The following is a 17,954-nucleotide window of genomic DNA, read 5'->3' on the forward strand; positions in this document are numbered from 1 at the left end:
GCATCTGGTGTTATTGTTAGTACAGATCCACCTTGATGAGCATTACAGCAGAATGAAAAAGGGCTCAGTTCCTAGCCCAAAAGAACTTGTAGTTTAAATATCCAGTTCCAAGCATTTCTTCATGCTGTTAATGTTTCTTCATGAGCAGTTTGAGACCAGGGAACAGTACAAGAACAAGGGATAAACTGTAGGACTGAGAACTACTTGTGTTTTAATTTGGAGGCTGAAGTGAAGGTATGCCTTCCTGGTAGACTGATTTTTCATTTCATGTTTCAGAGAAGAGGAAGATCCAAGAGGGTGTACCACCTAGTGAGCAATTAAGGCAGGCCAGTAGCAACAGACAAGGAGAAGGCTGAGGTATTCAATGACTTCTTTGCCTCAGTCTTCACTAGTGACTGCTCTACATGCAGCTCTTGAGTGGGTAGTTCAGAAGCTAGGATCTAGAGGAGTAATGCCTCTTACATTGTAAGTGATGATCAGGTCTATGACCTCCTGAGGAACCTGAACATCCATAAATCTATCGATCCTAATGAAGTACATTCCATAGTCCAGAGGGGATTGGTGATGTAGTTGCCAAGCCACTCTTGATGATATTTGAAAAGTCGTGGTAGTCAGGTGAGGCCCCTGGTGACTGGATAAAAGGTTGTATGGAATCTATTTTTGAAAAGGGTAGAAAGGGTGGCTGAGGGAATTATCAACCTGTCAGCCTCAGCTCTGTGTTCAGGAAGATCATGGAGCAGATCCTCCTGGAAGCTATGCTAAGTTACACAGAAGAGAGAGAGAGGTAACGTGGGATAATCAGTGTGGCTTCACCCAGGGAAGATCCTGCCAGTACATTGCTAGTTTATTGTATAGCATTACCAATTTCATACATTTTTTGCTTTCATCTGATATTAGTTTAAAGAAGGTTTTAGAACCTTCACCTCATCTAAATCCCTTTTTCCCAAAAAATACCATACATTGATCAAGCACATGTTAGACCTCCAGGAAAAGTTGTACATATTTGAGTAATTGTACAATTATAAACAGATTATTTCTGGGCATGACTCTTGTTTTACTTAGGATAAGGATAAAATGTGTAAGGGCTTTTTTTTTTTGTTTTTTTTTTGTTTTTTTTTCCCCAGTGGGCTATGGAAGTTTTGCTGTAATACACCTTAATATTTTAAAAGTTTTGTCTTTAATCCATGTATGGAAACAAAATTATTCATTTCTAGGGGAAAGGAGGAAAAGACAAAGCACAAGGGAAAAATGTGTAGGATACCTCCCAGTTCCTTGCAGGGCATCTCTATCTTAACTAATTAAGACATGTCTTAATCTCAATGACTGAATAGGCTCTCTACAAAGCAGAAAGGGAGGAAGGCAGCTAATCTTTCCCATGACTCATGCTCACACAGCTCATGCTCCTGCTCGCAGTGGCCCTGAAGGATGCTGCCTCTGCTCAGATTTCATCATGAAGGGCTGGAGAATCTGTTCACTGGAGCAGTCTGTCCCAGATCCGGGGCGCTGGGTGAGATGCGTGGGACTGAAGTCCTGCTCTGGAAGGCAAAGCCATCCACTGGAACTGCATGCCGGCCTCCAGCTGGGACAGCAGGGTACCGGACATGCAGACATCCAGCTGCACATTCCTTGCTTCTTGATAGGAAGCTAAAGTCATAGTTAGAATGGGTGGGGTGGAGGAGAGGTGGAATTTGTTCGTTTGTTTCATTATTATTATTTTTTAATTTTATTTGAACTTAATCAACTTTGACAGGGATGGATACTTGCAAACAGCGACTTCTTATGTTCTCAGTGTTTTGGATGGGATTCAGCTTACTGAGTTTACATAGGTAAAAGCTATCATCACATCTGAGCTCAGCCATTTCAGTTCTCTGCCTGTGATTTACAGACATGGGTGACACTCACTCCACCTATTGTAGGAATCTGTCCTAAAATAAGATTCTTCATTACCACTTTCCTCCTTTTCCCTTTCTGTCCTACCCTGAGAGAGGACCTGGGTGAGTTTAGGTTAGAAGCTTGGCATATAGAGGATAAAAGAAAATGAGGTGAGCACTGTACTTTGTGTTTTATCATGCCCTGTACTTCTGGCAGCCCAGCTGTAGAGAGATGCTGCAGAAAGTCTCCAAATGTTCTAAGTATCTTTTCCCATTCTTTATGTTCTGGGATTTGCTAAGGAATCTTCTCTGGAGGCATTATTAAAATACTGTCTAAAACTACTGCTGATACTAGAAAGGTGAAATAGCAGGCAGATAACTTAAAGCAAATGGAACCATCCCTGGGGAACAGCCATAAAGGACCAGGTGTAGCAGTTATTCCCACTAGGCTATAGGAGCATGTTTAAAGGGCATGAACAACACCTGAATTTATAGTAGCTTCTTTTTGAGAGCTCCTGATGCCTTTATCCCCTCTTTGGTTACATACTGTCTAGCCATGAAATTAATATGCAGGAAAACTGTCTATGGAAGTAATTAAAGAGGGACACTGGCGTATACAGGAAAACAAATACTGGTTTAAAATGATCATCATATAATTTGTTTCCCATGCAAAGAATCCAAAAACCTAATTCACAACTGATTTAAACTTGCTTGTCTATGTTATATGGACAGATTACAAGAGATCAGACAAAGATGTCAATTGCAGAATGTAATGTGCTTTTCAGTTCATGATCTCTTTTATTAAATTATTTTCAATCTCTTCCTCTTCGTATCTTGTACAGTATATTTTTGTTTGGATTTTACTTTTTACTTTCAACATCAGTGTTCTCCATTGTGATTTAAAATCATTAAATATTTGTATTCCTTTAATTTGTTAGAGATTCTTCTAAATCTGTTCCAGGAATTGATATTGAGACATTTGTTTTTGCATTTGGTGTGCCAAGTAAAGCAGTGAACCTTTTTTTTTTTTTTTTTTTTTTTTCTTTCTTAAAAAACATATAAATGCAGGGTTTTGTTCCAAGAATGCAGATTTACAAAAAATAAATAAATAAATAAAACATCATCAATAAGAACAAGAAAAACTATGCAAAATTCAAATCAATGCTACAGTAGTATTTCACAGATTCTTATATTAAATTGTTATTTAAACTAACTACGTACTTTAGAAACCTTATTGGAAGCATATTTATGTATTTTTTTTCATCCTTAGAGATCTAATCTTCAAAGTAGCTTTAAAGACCCTGAGGAATAATTGAATATTTGCTTTAGGCTCATTTTGAAATCCTCACTTAAATTTATAGGGCCTGATGCCTGCATCATTTCATTTTTCTGCTGGCGCCTTTCTATATCGTCAGAATAGTTTAAAATGGAAGGAGCACTGTGGCTGTTCTGTCACATAAATTTACTCTTCTATCATAAAGGTACATATTCAGCAATTAAACACATCATGTTTGGTCACAAATCTTTGTAGACTTTTGAATCAATGGCCGTATTTTTATTTTGTGTGTACCATAGTGTATATTATGTAAACTCGTTAATGCTAACATGAAGTAGTAATAGTTAGAAAAAGGGTAAGCGCACAAAAATACAATAAAAGCTGATAATAGTACTCCCCACAAGTCACCAATGTGTTCTTTTTTCTCTACCATCTTATGCATTCCTCCTTACTGCTTTCTACTGCAGCCTTCCCACTTATAAGGGATTTTACATTATTGCCAAAAGTATGTATTTTGCAGTTAAGGGTCTCTTTGTACTGTATTTGCATAACCACTTCTATTTTAAGAAAAGGGCCCTCAAAAAAGCTCATGCACTTTAGCACATTAGGGAATGTCTTAAAAGTCATTTCCTCAACCATTGGCTTGCCTTAAGCTAGACAGTGTGGTTGCCTGCTCTGCTGTAATCTATGGAGTCTATAGAATTCGTTTAATTTCTGATATTAGTGCAGAATAGGGGAAAATAATAATAACAATAACAATAACAAATAATAATAATAACAATAAAAAGCAGTGAGCAAGGCCTGGAGGTCACTAATGAGAGCTGAGGAAGATAGTGAAGAATATGGGTAAAATAAGCCAATAAGCATGCCTATGAGATGCAGGCAGGAATAGCCAGGCTCATTTTGGTTGAGATTAGAAGTAATATAACTGCCATAGCATTCCTTGCAAAAAGTAGATTTAAATGGTCCTAAGTGAATCACAGGTCCAATGGTGGTCCAATCCCTGCTCAAGCAGAGATACCCAGACCAGGGTGCTCAGGACCATATCCAGGCAGCTTTTGGAGATCTCCAAGAAGAGTCCACTGCCTCCCCCAGCAACCCTTTCCCAAGTTGCTGTATCCGGTGTGTGTGTTGATGCAAAACAAGGGGTTATCTCCTTAAGATTGATCATTCAGTTGTGGAATTTTCTGTGTTATCCTGGGGAATAAGGTTCTGTGTTCAATTTTGTAGATGTAGTCAGTAAGAATGTTTAAAAACAGATATGTGGGAAATTTTTAAATTTGGAAATCTGTCGTTTATGTTTGATTTTATTTTTTTTTTTCATCCTGTGGTCAGTCAAAGTTATTTGAGTCATTTGCTATTTCTAGTAAACACTACTGTATTTCTGTTCTCATAACTGCTTCAATGTGCAATGAAATCTACCAATCTACCGTGCAGTCTGGGAAAAAACACTTAAATTGATGTTGATGACAAGAGCATTAAGGCAGATTTTAGCAGTCATTGTACTGAAGTCATCTTATTTTCAAGGAGGGAGCAATGGCAGATGCTACATATTTATGTAATATACACAAAACATTATACAATATAAACAAAAATATCAGACTAAGAGTAAATACTTCATGAAGCATAGTGATTTTCTTTCAGAGTTAATGGCAAATTTGACACCTCCTATCTATACAAGGATGTTTTTATTTCAGTGGAAAATGCAACATAAATGTAGATACTGAAGAAGAATTTTAGCATGAAGACTTTATATCACATTTTTAAATCCTCTCTTTTTGGGACATTCTAGGAGCAAAATTCATTGCAACTTTTCCCATCCCGGACACCTATAATCCAGATGATGCCAAAATCGACTTCTTTTGACGAGAAATATCACAAGATAGTAGCACCTCTGACAAGACAATTCTTTCCCGAGTTGGGAGAGTTTGTAAGGTGAGAACTCTGTCTTTTACTCTTCTTAAAATAATGTTCATTATTAAGAAAAGAGTTGGGTTTGAGCCATCCTGGCTGTGTGTACTTTAGAAAAGCTACTACATTTATAAATGAAAAGCCTGTGTCTAAATGACAGTGTATTGACCTTCAGATTTGCAACAGTGACCTGTTTTGTTTTATAAGCTTTCAATAAGGATTGCCTTGTTGACGTGTACACAATGCCAAGGTATTTGGATTTTTGTGAAGAGTGCTCAGTGAATGAAGAGGAGTACAAACCCATCCCTTCAACATAGATTTGTACAGCGCATTACTGAGTGCTGAGATCATTCATTTGTTTCTGAGCATTCCTGATAATCAGTTGGGGTGGGACTGGGTAAAAAAATACAGTTTCGGAGCTACATCCACACCCACCTGGAGGTTTCCTTCCCTGTGAAAAAGTGTGGTCTTTGACCTGTTTACCAGTAGGGTTCAGGAGCTGGATCTCCTGCAGTGTAAAAAGACTTGTTTGGTTGGTGCCCAGCCTTCTTTTAAAGGTAGCTCTCTTCATTTTCCCTTTTGTTGTGCTTGGTTTTGCTCCTTAAGAAAGATTTCTGCCTCTATGGTACACAGAATGCCAATTTTCATTATAAGCTTCATTCATTTTGAAGAACCATCTCTGTCAAAGGCAGAAGCCTCTTTAAATTGTAATGAGAAGATAAACCAGTTCCTGTCATAGGAAGAAAGTAAATAGTTTGTGGTTTAACAGCCTGCTGGTTTACTAATGTCTTCTTCCATTAATGTGAAACAGTCTGTTGACTTCTGTGACACACATACTGTCTGCTCTCCCCATAATACTGCAGGAAGGCATGCAGTCAGAATAGATACTTCCATCCTGTCCTTAAATCTCAGTAAACCAGGTATTCAAGAATCACTGGCAAAAGTCAGGAAACTGAGACTTAAAAATTTTCTTTGTATTACTAAATATAAGCTTTGGGCAAATGTTCTTTGAGCTCATGTAATGAGCTAGGCATTTACAACACCATCATAGTAATTGCACAAGTAGGTACACTTATGTCATATTTTGTTCAGTTGTCTTCATTTACTTTCATTTTCTGAGCAAAATGACTACTGGCTGTGAAAATACCTTTCCAAAGAAAAGTGATTTGCAGTAAGATACATCTGAGAGAAAGGCTTCCAGAAAGCTAATGAACACACACTTAAAACAGAAAGCAGACACATGTGCATGAATACGTAAATCTGTGGCTGTTCTGCAGACCAGCAAACTCCTGTCAATCGAAATTGCAGTGACCAGAGCCATTTCACACTTCTGTCCTTGACCTGTAGTGTTAAGAAAACAAATATACTCATTCATAAATCAGTTCTCTAGTAGTTTTTTAGTCAGACGAAATAATGGATAATCTTTAGTTGGATATTTCACAGCAGTGTGATTAATGGCAGAATGGAAATGCAAACACATATGATTTGCTGCTAGACATGGCACTTGCTGATAATGAGAGAGCACTTAATCCATTAAGAAAAATTAGTAGACAACAACTTTCTTTCAAGAGAATGCACATGGGAGACTGTATTAAACAAAGATATGTTAGTTAAAGATCTGCATCCTCTACCTAGAGAAAAAGCAGATATGGTTTCATAATAAAAGCAAAAGTGTAGTAAAGAAATCCTAATGACTCTGTGTAGTCATTCCATGAGTGAAATTGAATTCGTAGAGTGGTCATGTTAAGTCGAAATAAATTGTCTTGAATTTTTTCTTTAATAGTCAAGACAAAAGAATAGAAACTGGTAAGTACAGTTATTGATTACTATTAATGCTCCATTTACACTGTCTTCTTTATTTATTGAGCACTTACTTGTGGATGCAGAATTTACAGAAAATTTTGTCACCTGCACTTTTGTACATTTCTCTTGATTATTTGCAAATTATGCAAATTATTATAATGCAAATAAAGTTTTATATTTAATCTAAATTAAAATATGCAACTAAACTTCTTGCAGACTGAGATTATTATTATTATTATTTTAATCTATGGTCTGCTGTGACATCTCTACTATTCTTAGTTCCCTTAAGTAGAGGATTGATGTATTTAGTTACAATGACAGATAACAATTTCTACTTGCCATGTCTCATAAATGTGAGCTGTGCTGCAAAATTTTATACCTTCTTTCCCTAGCAAGCATAGAATAACAGTGAAGGGGAGGAAACCAGCAACTTTTAAAATAATTGGCACGGTGTAACCCCAATTTTTTTCAACCAGAGTTCAATTGCTTTCTACCTATTTGTTCCTTACGGCTCCTGTACTTTTATGCCAGAAAAACAAGCTGAGATTAGAATAAACTTTGTTTTTAATAAGGAGGTTGGTCTATGCAGCCTATTCTTTGGCTAATTTTCAGTGACTCAACAATATGGTCTCTCACTGATCCTTTCCCTTAGGGAAAATCTTCTTTGGAAAGCTCTCCCTTTTCCCAGCTACTTACAGCTTCAGGAAACTTCAATACTCTCTTACTGGGAGCTCTTTGCCCAGAGTCCAACAGCTGTCACTTGTTCTGTTCATAAGACCATGCATATACTTACCATCTCAAAACATATGTTGTAATAACATGGCCACTGTAGCACTAAATAGTACTAGCTTAGATTTACGTCATCTGTGTTCTTTGCATCACCAGGGGATATCAGCATGAATTGGGAGGAAATGCTTTCAACAGTGATGTTAATAGCCAGTTGTGTAATTTATCATGGCAAATGGCATTTCCAATTTTTGTTTGTAGGGAGGTGGAAAATGCATAATTGACTTATCTATAATACCTGTTACTGCTTATGGTATGTTCCTTCTTATATCAAGTGTTATGTGTTGGGATGTTTTCTTTCTTTTCAAGCCAGGTCATAAGTGAAGAGGGAGAATGACTACTAAAAATTTGCCACTGCTTTTTGAAACATAAACAGATATATATAACGTACATTATCCCAAACAGCTTCTTAAGAGCACGAACCCATCATTTTCCATTACTAGAATCATAATCGCAAACTGTTACATCTACATTGTCTTGATGCCACAATGCTGAACAAGCTTGTGTAATCTAAAGACATGTCACAGTCATTACATGCACTGAGACAGCTTTTGAAAACACAATGTAACATCTATGCACTGTGTCCTTCACTGTCAAACATCAGCAGCTATACTTTCATATACATGTCTACCACAAAATAATGACAGTATTGTAATTGTATTTAAGGGCAACATCATAGATGCATAAAAAGAAAATGTTTAGGCTTCCTTCTTTTTTTTTTTTTTCCTCTCAGAGTGGGGAATGAAAATCCTAACTTGCAGAAACAATCTGGGGAATGGATGAGGATTATTGGATTTTTAGTTAGATTGTTTTCTCTATGGCATATATATATATATATTTTTCATAATTAAAGCCTCATTCTACAGAAATGGAGCGGAATATTAGCCAAAAGCAGTAGTCTCTCTGTTACAGTGTTAGAATCCTGTTTGTTATTACAACTCCGTGTATTTGCTGAGCTACAATCTTCTCTTTAGCAGTTTTGGTGATGTATTGAAAAGTTGCTGCATACAGTCTTGGAGTCTGATTTCCAAGAGACCTCAACTGCCAAGAAATCAGCCTGCAACCCCTGATGTGTTCCCATGTTTCCCAAAGTGTTCAGCATCCAGAAGCATCCTTTGTTCTAGTGGGAACAAATGAGCTCTTTGTCTGGCTTTTTTTTTTTTTTTTTTTTTTTTTCTCCCTCCTCCATTCCACCCTCTCATATACAGAACTGTTACCTGGGGATGAGAATATAGCAATTAGGCACAGCCCTCTTGGTTAAACTGTGCTTTCTAAAGGCACTGGAATGTAATCATTTTAAGCACTCCTGAGTCAAGAGTGCAGGACACACCCTGCATTCCACCTTAGAGTAATGTGATTTATTTCCAAAGCCATGAACACGAGCAGAGTTCAAGGCCATGACCTTGCCTCTTGTCTGGTGCTTGAAGGCAATTTGTATTCCTGGAGTGGCAGCAGGGAGTTATTCTGCTGCATGTCTGAATACAGAGTCTCCGGTGGGCTCTGCTGTGGGACTGCTGGTGTGTAAAAGTAGGACGGTGTTTTTCTTGTCTTGGAAACAGTCTAGCCATGCCTTTGCTGTGACTGGAGGTAACTGGCTCATTAACATTCTTTGTATTTCTATATCATGTAATGCATCACTGTGCAGATAATTGATCTCTCTCCAAAAAGCATTTGAGTTGTCCACATAGTGTAACACTTTACTGTTCAGTAATATTAGCTTGGGTACCGGAAGCAAAATAGCCATGTTAACATGTTCTCAGCAGGGCTAATTAGTCTGGGCTCAGTGCCATGCTCGTGCAGCTATCCTGCTTCCAGTTCTGGAGGCAACTCATTCCAGACAAGATTTAACTTACTGCCTGTTACATGCTTACATACTTCCTTCATCACCATAATATTGCCTAGCCACAATACTAACCATGGTTGGTTTTAATTTTTGTATATATGTATGTGTACATCCATACAAACATGATTAAAACCATTTAGAAAATGTCACCCCTAAGAAAACTTTGTCCCTGGTTCACCAACTGGGCACCTTTGCAGCTGCGGATCCTTCATCAGCCAGCTCTTCTTCGACTCCCAGGCTTGACAATTTAATATTATGTGCTGCCTGAAAGTTTTCAAACATTGTAGAAAAGCAGATGCTCATCGAGATGATTTCATTTTGAGGTCTGATGTGTTGGAGACAGCCCAGATCCATACAGTATTTGTTTCTAACTGTGATGAATTATGAGATGTAACTGCAAGCTTTGTCAGGTCTTTTGGCCTTGGGTGTGTCTCAACATTGTAATTAGTCTTGTTTTTTGGTGTTTTTTTTGTGCTTTTTTTTGTTTGTTTGTTTGTTTTTGGGGGGGAGAAGAGAAGAGTGGGAATTATGATTTACAGATGAAGCAAAAATATGTAAGTTATGCTAACATATAAAGAGGTGTGACTGAATTTTACTGAGCCTTAGGGAAAATGTAAAGAAATTGCAGTGTCAAGATAAAGCTTTAGAAGCTGGATCATGGACATGCAGCTGCACAACCTCTGAAGCAAACTCTAGAAACAAACCTAGTTGCCAGAGACTCTCATTGCCAGAATATGATGTTGGCAACACAGCAGCTTGGAAGTAAGGAAGTTCTTTAGAGTGAGGTACTTACGCTAATCTTAAGTCCCAGAATTCACAGTTCTACAATTTGCATTTCAAAGTATCTTTAAGATAGTAAGTGATGCCTTAGTTATTTTGGAAGTTTTCTTATGAGATAAAAATTATCCCTTTGCTTTTTCCTACCTGTACATTTATTAAAAAAAGGGGCTTTTCATGGTTTACTGTTCAAGCTTTTATGATACTTATTGAGTAGAGCTGAAATATAGAGGCATCTGTAAGATACTGACCTAGCATTGTTTTGTTCTCACGCTTTTCCAGCCTGTGGCTGTGAATATTGAGATCATGGTGACTCACACTTGTTCCTTGAAAATATCCAAGCTAAAAAAGTAATTAACAAACATCCTTTTAAATTGGTAAAGACAAATGATTTTTAAGAGGAAAATACCTTCCATCTTCAACCCAAATCAGTCTTTGAAAGCCATGTTTTCCACTGCAGATAGACAGGGAGTTTTGACCTACTTGGTCCCTACAATTTGAAATTCAATATGTTCTTATTTAAGAATGCAAAATTGTTTGGAAAATTCAGACCAATCTTTTTCCAGAAATAAATCAATATATGTCATTGCTGCATCACCCACTATTTTATGAGACTTCAGTGTAAGGTTTTACAGTGCTCTTATTGCACTCAAAACATGTAAATTCAGCTTTCCTCTATGATATTAGCTGCATGATTGTTCTAATTATCTGACTTGCCTGTGGCTTCATGATCAAGAGTGCTACATTTTGTAAGCTGAATGATTTTTTTCTCTCTTGTGTTTTTTCTTTTATCTTGTCATTTTATATCCTTTTATAGATTTATAGCATATAATTTACATTAAGCATATATGAGAGTTCAGATAAGAGACATGTAAAGTCTAGTCAAACACACAGGAATAAGCCACAGATTACAATCTAAAGTTGATTTTCCTGAGAGTTAATTAAAATTTTTGTTTAGTTCAGCCATCATTCTTTCATTCTTTGCTCACTTCAGATTTCCACTGAAGTTAAAATACACAGACTAATGATAGATACAGTAGAATACGACTATTTTGCATAAAACTTTGTGGAGCTTTTGAGAGTGTTCTTAATGCTGTTAAACCTGTTGGAGGTAATTTCTGCAGGATTACTGACTGGCCCTGCAGTATGATGGTACTTTATCATTCAAAGCTTAAGTTTATTATTTCATTTCTCCCAGCCACATTGAAATATGCCCTTTCTGACTCTCCTTATCTTATTCTGTTACTTTCTGGCTTATTTATTTATTTATTAATATTCTTAGTTTTTTCTGATGGTTAGATTTGGATCCCATCCAAAGATAATTCAGCATAAATCTCTGAGTGTGATGTTTAAACACTTTCTAAAACAAAAGTCAACAGTTTTGATATTGATTCAAACAATTATGCATGCTTCGTGTGACTACATTACCATTCTAAATGAAATAACACTAAACCTCCTTAAGAGACAAGACCTCAAGGTAAAATACTGTTTCTCACTCATGGTTCAGAGAGAGGGCATTTTCACATGGATATGGCCTAATATTGCAGTTTGAGCTATGGTTTTCAGCTGCAATAAAGACCTTCCTTTAGTGTTGTCTTAATGCCTACAAACGTGTGAAAGCCCAGAGTGGTATCATTACCCATATGTTTTACTACTAAAGCAAAATCCTAGTTTCAGGTTAAAGGTTTCCCTGGTTCAGGTGTACTGGACATTTATTTGTTTCAGCTAAAAACATCACAAGCAGGCTTGACACTAACTGCAGCACTCCAGCATGCTGCTGGCTACGGAAATTTGTTAACCTCATGCGTAAACCTTCTGTCTAGATAGAAGACAGGTTGTGGCAAAAACTTGTTTTTTTCTGTTTATTTTGGTTTTGATATCTATATTTGACACTGGTTATGCAATCAGCTTTGTATGTGTGCTATGTTCAACAAATGATTTGCTGAACAAGTTCTAATTTTAGTCTGTATAAAATATTATTTAACTCCTCCAATGCCTTTTGCAACAAGCAGTGCTATTTATACTAGCAGAAATATGCCAATCAATACAGAGTTATGATATGGAGGATATGGAGCAGGATATGAGAGCAGTAAGTCCAATGCACTAGCAGTGAGGTCCATTTAGTCAAATTGTGTGAGACAATGCCTTTGTTTCAAGATGGAGAGCATAAGCAGGCAGCCAGGAAAGATATGAATTAGCCGCTGGGCAACGATAGACTATAATTTCAGAGAGGTGCTTAGAAAATATCAGCTCCAGGGACCATAAAGCAGTCTGGGATTTTGCATCTTTGTATTTTGGAATTATGGGTTATAGAATTATAGAATCATTAAGGTTGGAAAAGAACACTAAGCGCATCTTGTCCGACTGTTTGTTTCAAGAGGTGATGGTACTGAAATATTATGAAAGATGTAGAATACTGTTCTAAAAGGATTCTCTGTGAGCAGCTTTCCCTAGGGGAAAAGCTTAAAGGTCAATCTGCAGAAATCTAGAGAAACTTCTGCTTTTGTTTCTGGAGGAGATTAAGAATATCCAGTCCACACTCTGAAATGATCTGAGCAGATGTATAGAGGTATCAGACTGATGGATTACCCTGGAAAGAAGGATGACTAAATTTAATCTAGGCTCTCTTGTTGACTCTGGCAGTTCCTATGAACAGTGTTTTTCCACTTTTGTTTCTCCTCTCTAATTGTATGTAAATGCAACAGTGGTGATAGAGATCTTGCACTGTGCAATCCTTAGGCTGAACCCTTACACCATTCTTCCAGATTAGTTTTAGCAAAGAATGTTCCTGACAGTAAGTATGCTCTTTGTGAGGCTGTGTCTTGCTCAAATCCTGATCTTTGTATCAACTACTTCAAGCAGAAGTGTTATACATTGGCGCTATGCCCAGATGGGTTGGTATCTTATATGAAGCAATATGCAGCCCTATAAGAGAACATTTCCCAATGAAAGATTCAGTCATCTCATGTAAACAGCAGAATTGCTAAGCAAAATTGTTGCTCTCACTGGCAGATGGAATCAACTCAGACAGATGAACTGATTTCCCAAGTTTACATAAGGTATCCATAGCACAGAGGTCAAAGATTTACATCACATGCACCTCTTGTATATACTGCAAGTGTATTTTCCCTCTCCCAGTCACTCTTAATGTGCTGATGGATGTTTTGGGGCCTGACCCAGCGCTTGCTGAAATCACAGGAGTAATTTTTCTTGTGATGTCTATATGGTTTGGACCAGAAAAAACTTTCCTATATTATCCCCATACCTGACAGAATTGGATAGGGACAGAAATAAAACATAAGAATTAACTGAGAACTATGAAAAAATCCAGAAGCGCACTGATAGTGTGTGTGCCTCCGGTGGCGCAGTGGTTAAGGACGCCACTTTGCAACACTGGAGGCCCGGGTTTGAATCCCCCCTGTGGCGCAAGTGGTAGAAGTGCCGCTCTGCTACACAGGAGGCTCGAATCCCGGGAGTTGGACTCGATGATCTCTAAGGTCCCTTCCAACCTGCACAAGACTGTGATATTGTGACAGACTGTTGGCTATTTTTCCACTTAAAAGACTGATAGAAGTTTTTGTTGTTGTTGTTGCTGTTGTTTGTTTTTCTTGTTTATCTTTCCTTTCCTTTCAAAAAATAATAATAATAATAATAAAAAAAAAATAGAATTTCGCTTCTGGGCATTCCATTTCCTTCTGGTAGTTGTGTAATGTAGCTAGACTGCCCATGAGTGAAGGGGTCCAGAGCCTTCTGCAGTTTCAGTGCTTTTCCCCTCTGTTCTCTAGCACTTCCTTATATTCAGGACAGAATGTCCATTTTGCACATCTTGTCTCTAATTAATAACCTGCTTCTAGAAATTCTGCTCTTTTCTTTTTTTTTCTTTTTTTTCTTTTCTTTTTTTTTTTTCTTTTTAATTTCATAACTGTAATTTAAGTGTCTGTTCAGGATAATTACCGTCTTTAAAATTCTATTAATCATACTTTGACATCTTTGATGTTGATTCATTTTCAGAAATCTGAGCCTTTTGTTCTAATGTTCAGTTTGTCACTGTTACTGACAAACAAATAAGAGATTTAAAGCCCCAAATATGCAGGTGTTCTTTAGTTTGGTAGCAGTCTGTTTCCCTGCCTACTGGATTCCAAGCCATACATTTGTGCATTCTACTGAAGTTGCATTAATGCATTTCAGTGTCTAAAATACAATAGAATAGAAAATAGAGGCAACAGAAAATCTCCAAATAGATACTTAAATCACTTGATCATAGGCAATATTATTTTTCTAATGGTTTTATATTCATAATCAGCTGGTAACTAGTCTCTAACCAGAGATTTTGAAAAACAAGTTGTTTTGTTTTGCTTTACATAAATTACAGATCACAAAGTTGAGATTTGCATAAAAGTCTCATAAGAATGATACATTATATGACCTCAATTTTACATTTAAATAGCGTTCTTTCTTTCTTTGAGAAGCCCATATACTTACACGAGAACCCTAACTAACTGAAGATGTACACCAAATATTTGAATTCTTATTGTAGCTTGTTAGAGATCTGATTTATCACTCCAACTGATTATTTGTTGTACCTAGTCTGAAAGGAAAAAAAAAAAAAAGAAAAAAAGTTGAAATGTAGAGATTTCTCTCAAATTAATTCCATTATTCATTTTAAAATGTGCATGCAATTTAAAAGTAAATTGCATTTAGTTCTAATTTACTTATTTTAAGACAATATTGGAAAGTATTGGATTTTTGTAATCTTTCCTCAACATGTGACAGACTGCACTGCCCAAGTTCTAGTTAACGATTATCTGAATTTCTAACTCATACAAACACTAGTAACTAGACTTCACAGGCACTTCTTCAGGTTAAAAATAAGGTATTTCAGGGGAAGCACTGGTATTTGTTACAGCTTGTAAGGTTATGAAGCAGAAAGTGCTAATTAAAACTTTATTTATATTCAAAAAGAAATATGCAGTCCTAAGTGCCTTCATCTGCAATGTAACAAAGTTAATAGTACACACTGCTAATCCAGTGTGCTTAGAAGTGATATTTTTGGAGATAGCATTTCAGATACTTGTGGCTGCTCATCTGTTATGAGTACATTAGCAGTGTTTTTGGAATGAAGAGCTTGTTCGTGCCATCCTCCCCTTCTCTCATCTCTCAAAGTTGTCTTGTCTTCTTGTCTCATCTCCCTGAAATATTTACTGTTCCTTGTCTACAGTACCAGTATCTCTTGGGAAAAAGCATTTCAATCCGTCAAGTTGAGCACACATTCTGACACTGAGATCTTGCTTGGTGTAAATCAGTCCAGCAGTCATTTTAGGACTGAGCAGCTTTTTGTTGGTGCCCTCTTTCTGATCACCTACATACTGATTGTCCTCTGCTGTGGTGATTTTCTCTTCTCTGTCCATTTCTTTGCTTATCCACTAACTACCCAGCCTGTACATCTTTATATATGAATACCAGCTTGCGGAATTTGAGCACATCATTGATTCATTGCAGACTGATATTAACTAATCTTTTCCACAGAACAGATTTGTCTTTTGTCTCAAACAGATTTTGGGGCCATAAGCCCTTTGTCCAAGCTCTAGGAGGTCAGTAACAATGAACTATGATGGCCAAAGGAATGCATAGCTGAGAAGGTAGATATGATGTAAAGCCAATGAGTTTGTGAGTTTGTACCAGTGTGGTCTGAAGAAAAGAAAAATAATCTCCAGCAGAGATTATATTATGTTCTCCAGCAGCTGAAGCTTCAAGATATGTCTCTCAGATTGACCTCAAGATAATGTTAGGAAGGGAGGGACACATGTTATTTGAAGCCTAGAAATGTCTAAGGATTTCTAAGACAACTGCTACTTGAGATTCAAGAAGTGGAGGGTTGTCTAAACTATTAATGGTTTTTGAACCTCTGTGCCGTGAGCTGAGCTAAATCCACCTATAGATAAAGCTGCTGCAGTCTGTCAATTCCTACTCTTTCTCTATTAGTGACAATACACATATATTATGAAAGCAAAGACACAGTATTATACATAAATAACATAAAGAGTGAAAGAATATTACATGACTGCTAATCAAACTGAAAATAAAATGAAATAAATCCTCCTAAGAAAATGTCTATTTTTCTGTATTCAGCAATGGAAGTAGGAAGAAGCATATTAGTGGGTATATCAACATATTATGAACACAGGTTTTTAAATCAGTGAAAGGTCCTTTGTGTCGTTCACTTCTACAACATAAATTTTTGAATCTCTGGCCTCAGAAGGACTTAGTAAATCACAAAGTGCTGGCTGGTCATTGAATTCCCCTTGCTCTTTTGTAAATATTACAGTATTATTGGCAAACTTTGGCTCTATCCTTCAAATTTAAGGCATATATAGGAGATGCCAGTGCTAATTCAAGTAACATGGTTAACATGTTGTTCTGGCTTGAGACTGAGGAAATATGGACACATCTTAAATCCAGTGGAATTTTATAACTTAAAGCACATAGCACTTGCTAAAACTGCTTCCTTCAAGCACAGGATTTGCTTCACACCACTCTCTAGGAACTCAGTAGTGTTTAAAATAAACTTTTGCAAAAATATTCCATTGGATCACAGCTTAGGGTGGTAAAATGCAAGTATGGGTTTTCCAATCTCTTGCACAAGCTGAATGCTTGTTATGACAGGAGCCTGCAAAAAGCAATGGTGGTGTTCTCCCATTGCAACCCCATCACATCTTGTTTCACCCTCTCTAGGAGGATTTCTCCTAGCCATGCTCTTAGTGACATCTCAGAATCCAGTGACACCATGCCCAACCACTAGAAATCTAAGTGGAAACTCTGCAAAACAAGTATTGCTTTGCAAATCACATTGCCAGAGGAACAAAAAAGCTTAGAGTTTGTCAGTGTGTTTTGTTTATTTTAAAGAATCTTTCTTGCATCTTCATAATTGTTTGTTTTTAATTAGTCTAGAGAGTTTACCTGTTGTGCCTTTGAACAGAACACACACATACAGAGCTTATTTTTCCTATTGGCTTAAGACTGCTAGTTTTGACACCTGTGTAATAAATCTGTTGGCTAGATGCAAAGCTTCAGGCTTGGCAGGTCTTCAGGAAATCAAGAGGGGAGGTAGCAATACTTGAAAGAGCAGGAGTTCCAAAGGCTATAGATTAACAGGAATCATTTCCAACTGAGCTAACCAATTTAAAAGTAGCAAATACATGAAAAGGGAAGCTGGTTAGAGAGAATTACCAAAGAAGTGTTACTTCTGGTGAGGTGAATTTCAGCACAATAATCCCTCTTTTTCAATGTCTCTAATATTTATGACCCAGCCCTGAAGGGCCAAATACACTCCATGGAGATACTATGTAATCCCTACCACCTAAGGTTTCCTACTGTCTGGTTTCATACCTTCAGAATTGCAAAGCCAATTTGAAAAAATACTAATAAAAATTTCTCATGGTGAATCCAGATGGGATGAATACTTATGACCAAAATTGTAGTGCTTGTATTACCAGGCCCAATAAATTTTAAAGTTTGTAACAACTAGGCATCTTAATGGAGTAATTCAGAATGCATATCTGGGGGACTACTCTTTGCAATGAGAATATTTTCCTTAAGGGTTTGAATTCTTGGATGCTGCTGGAGTATCATTATCCTTACAGATGTCAAGCTGAAAAAATGTGGGGCCTAAATAGCACTGCAGAAACTA

General features: G+C 37.0%; 1 protein-coding gene across 1 annotated transcript in view; it reads left to right on the forward strand.

Moving 5' to 3' along the window:
• SEMA3D (semaphorin 3D) overlaps positions 1 to 17,954 on the forward strand; it is a 137,908-nt gene that overhangs the window by 82,617 nt on the left and 37,337 nt on the right. The window contains 1 exon segment of the mRNA XM_015875912.2: positions 4,940 to 5,082. Coding sequence (XP_015731398.1) covers positions 4,940 to 5,082 — 143 coding nt within the window.

This window comes from Coturnix japonica, chromosome 1 (genome assembly GCF_001577835.2).
Source record: "Coturnix japonica isolate 7356 chromosome 1, Coturnix japonica 2.1, whole genome shotgun sequence".
NCBI lineage: Eukaryota > Metazoa > Chordata > Aves > Galliformes > Phasianidae > Coturnix > Coturnix japonica.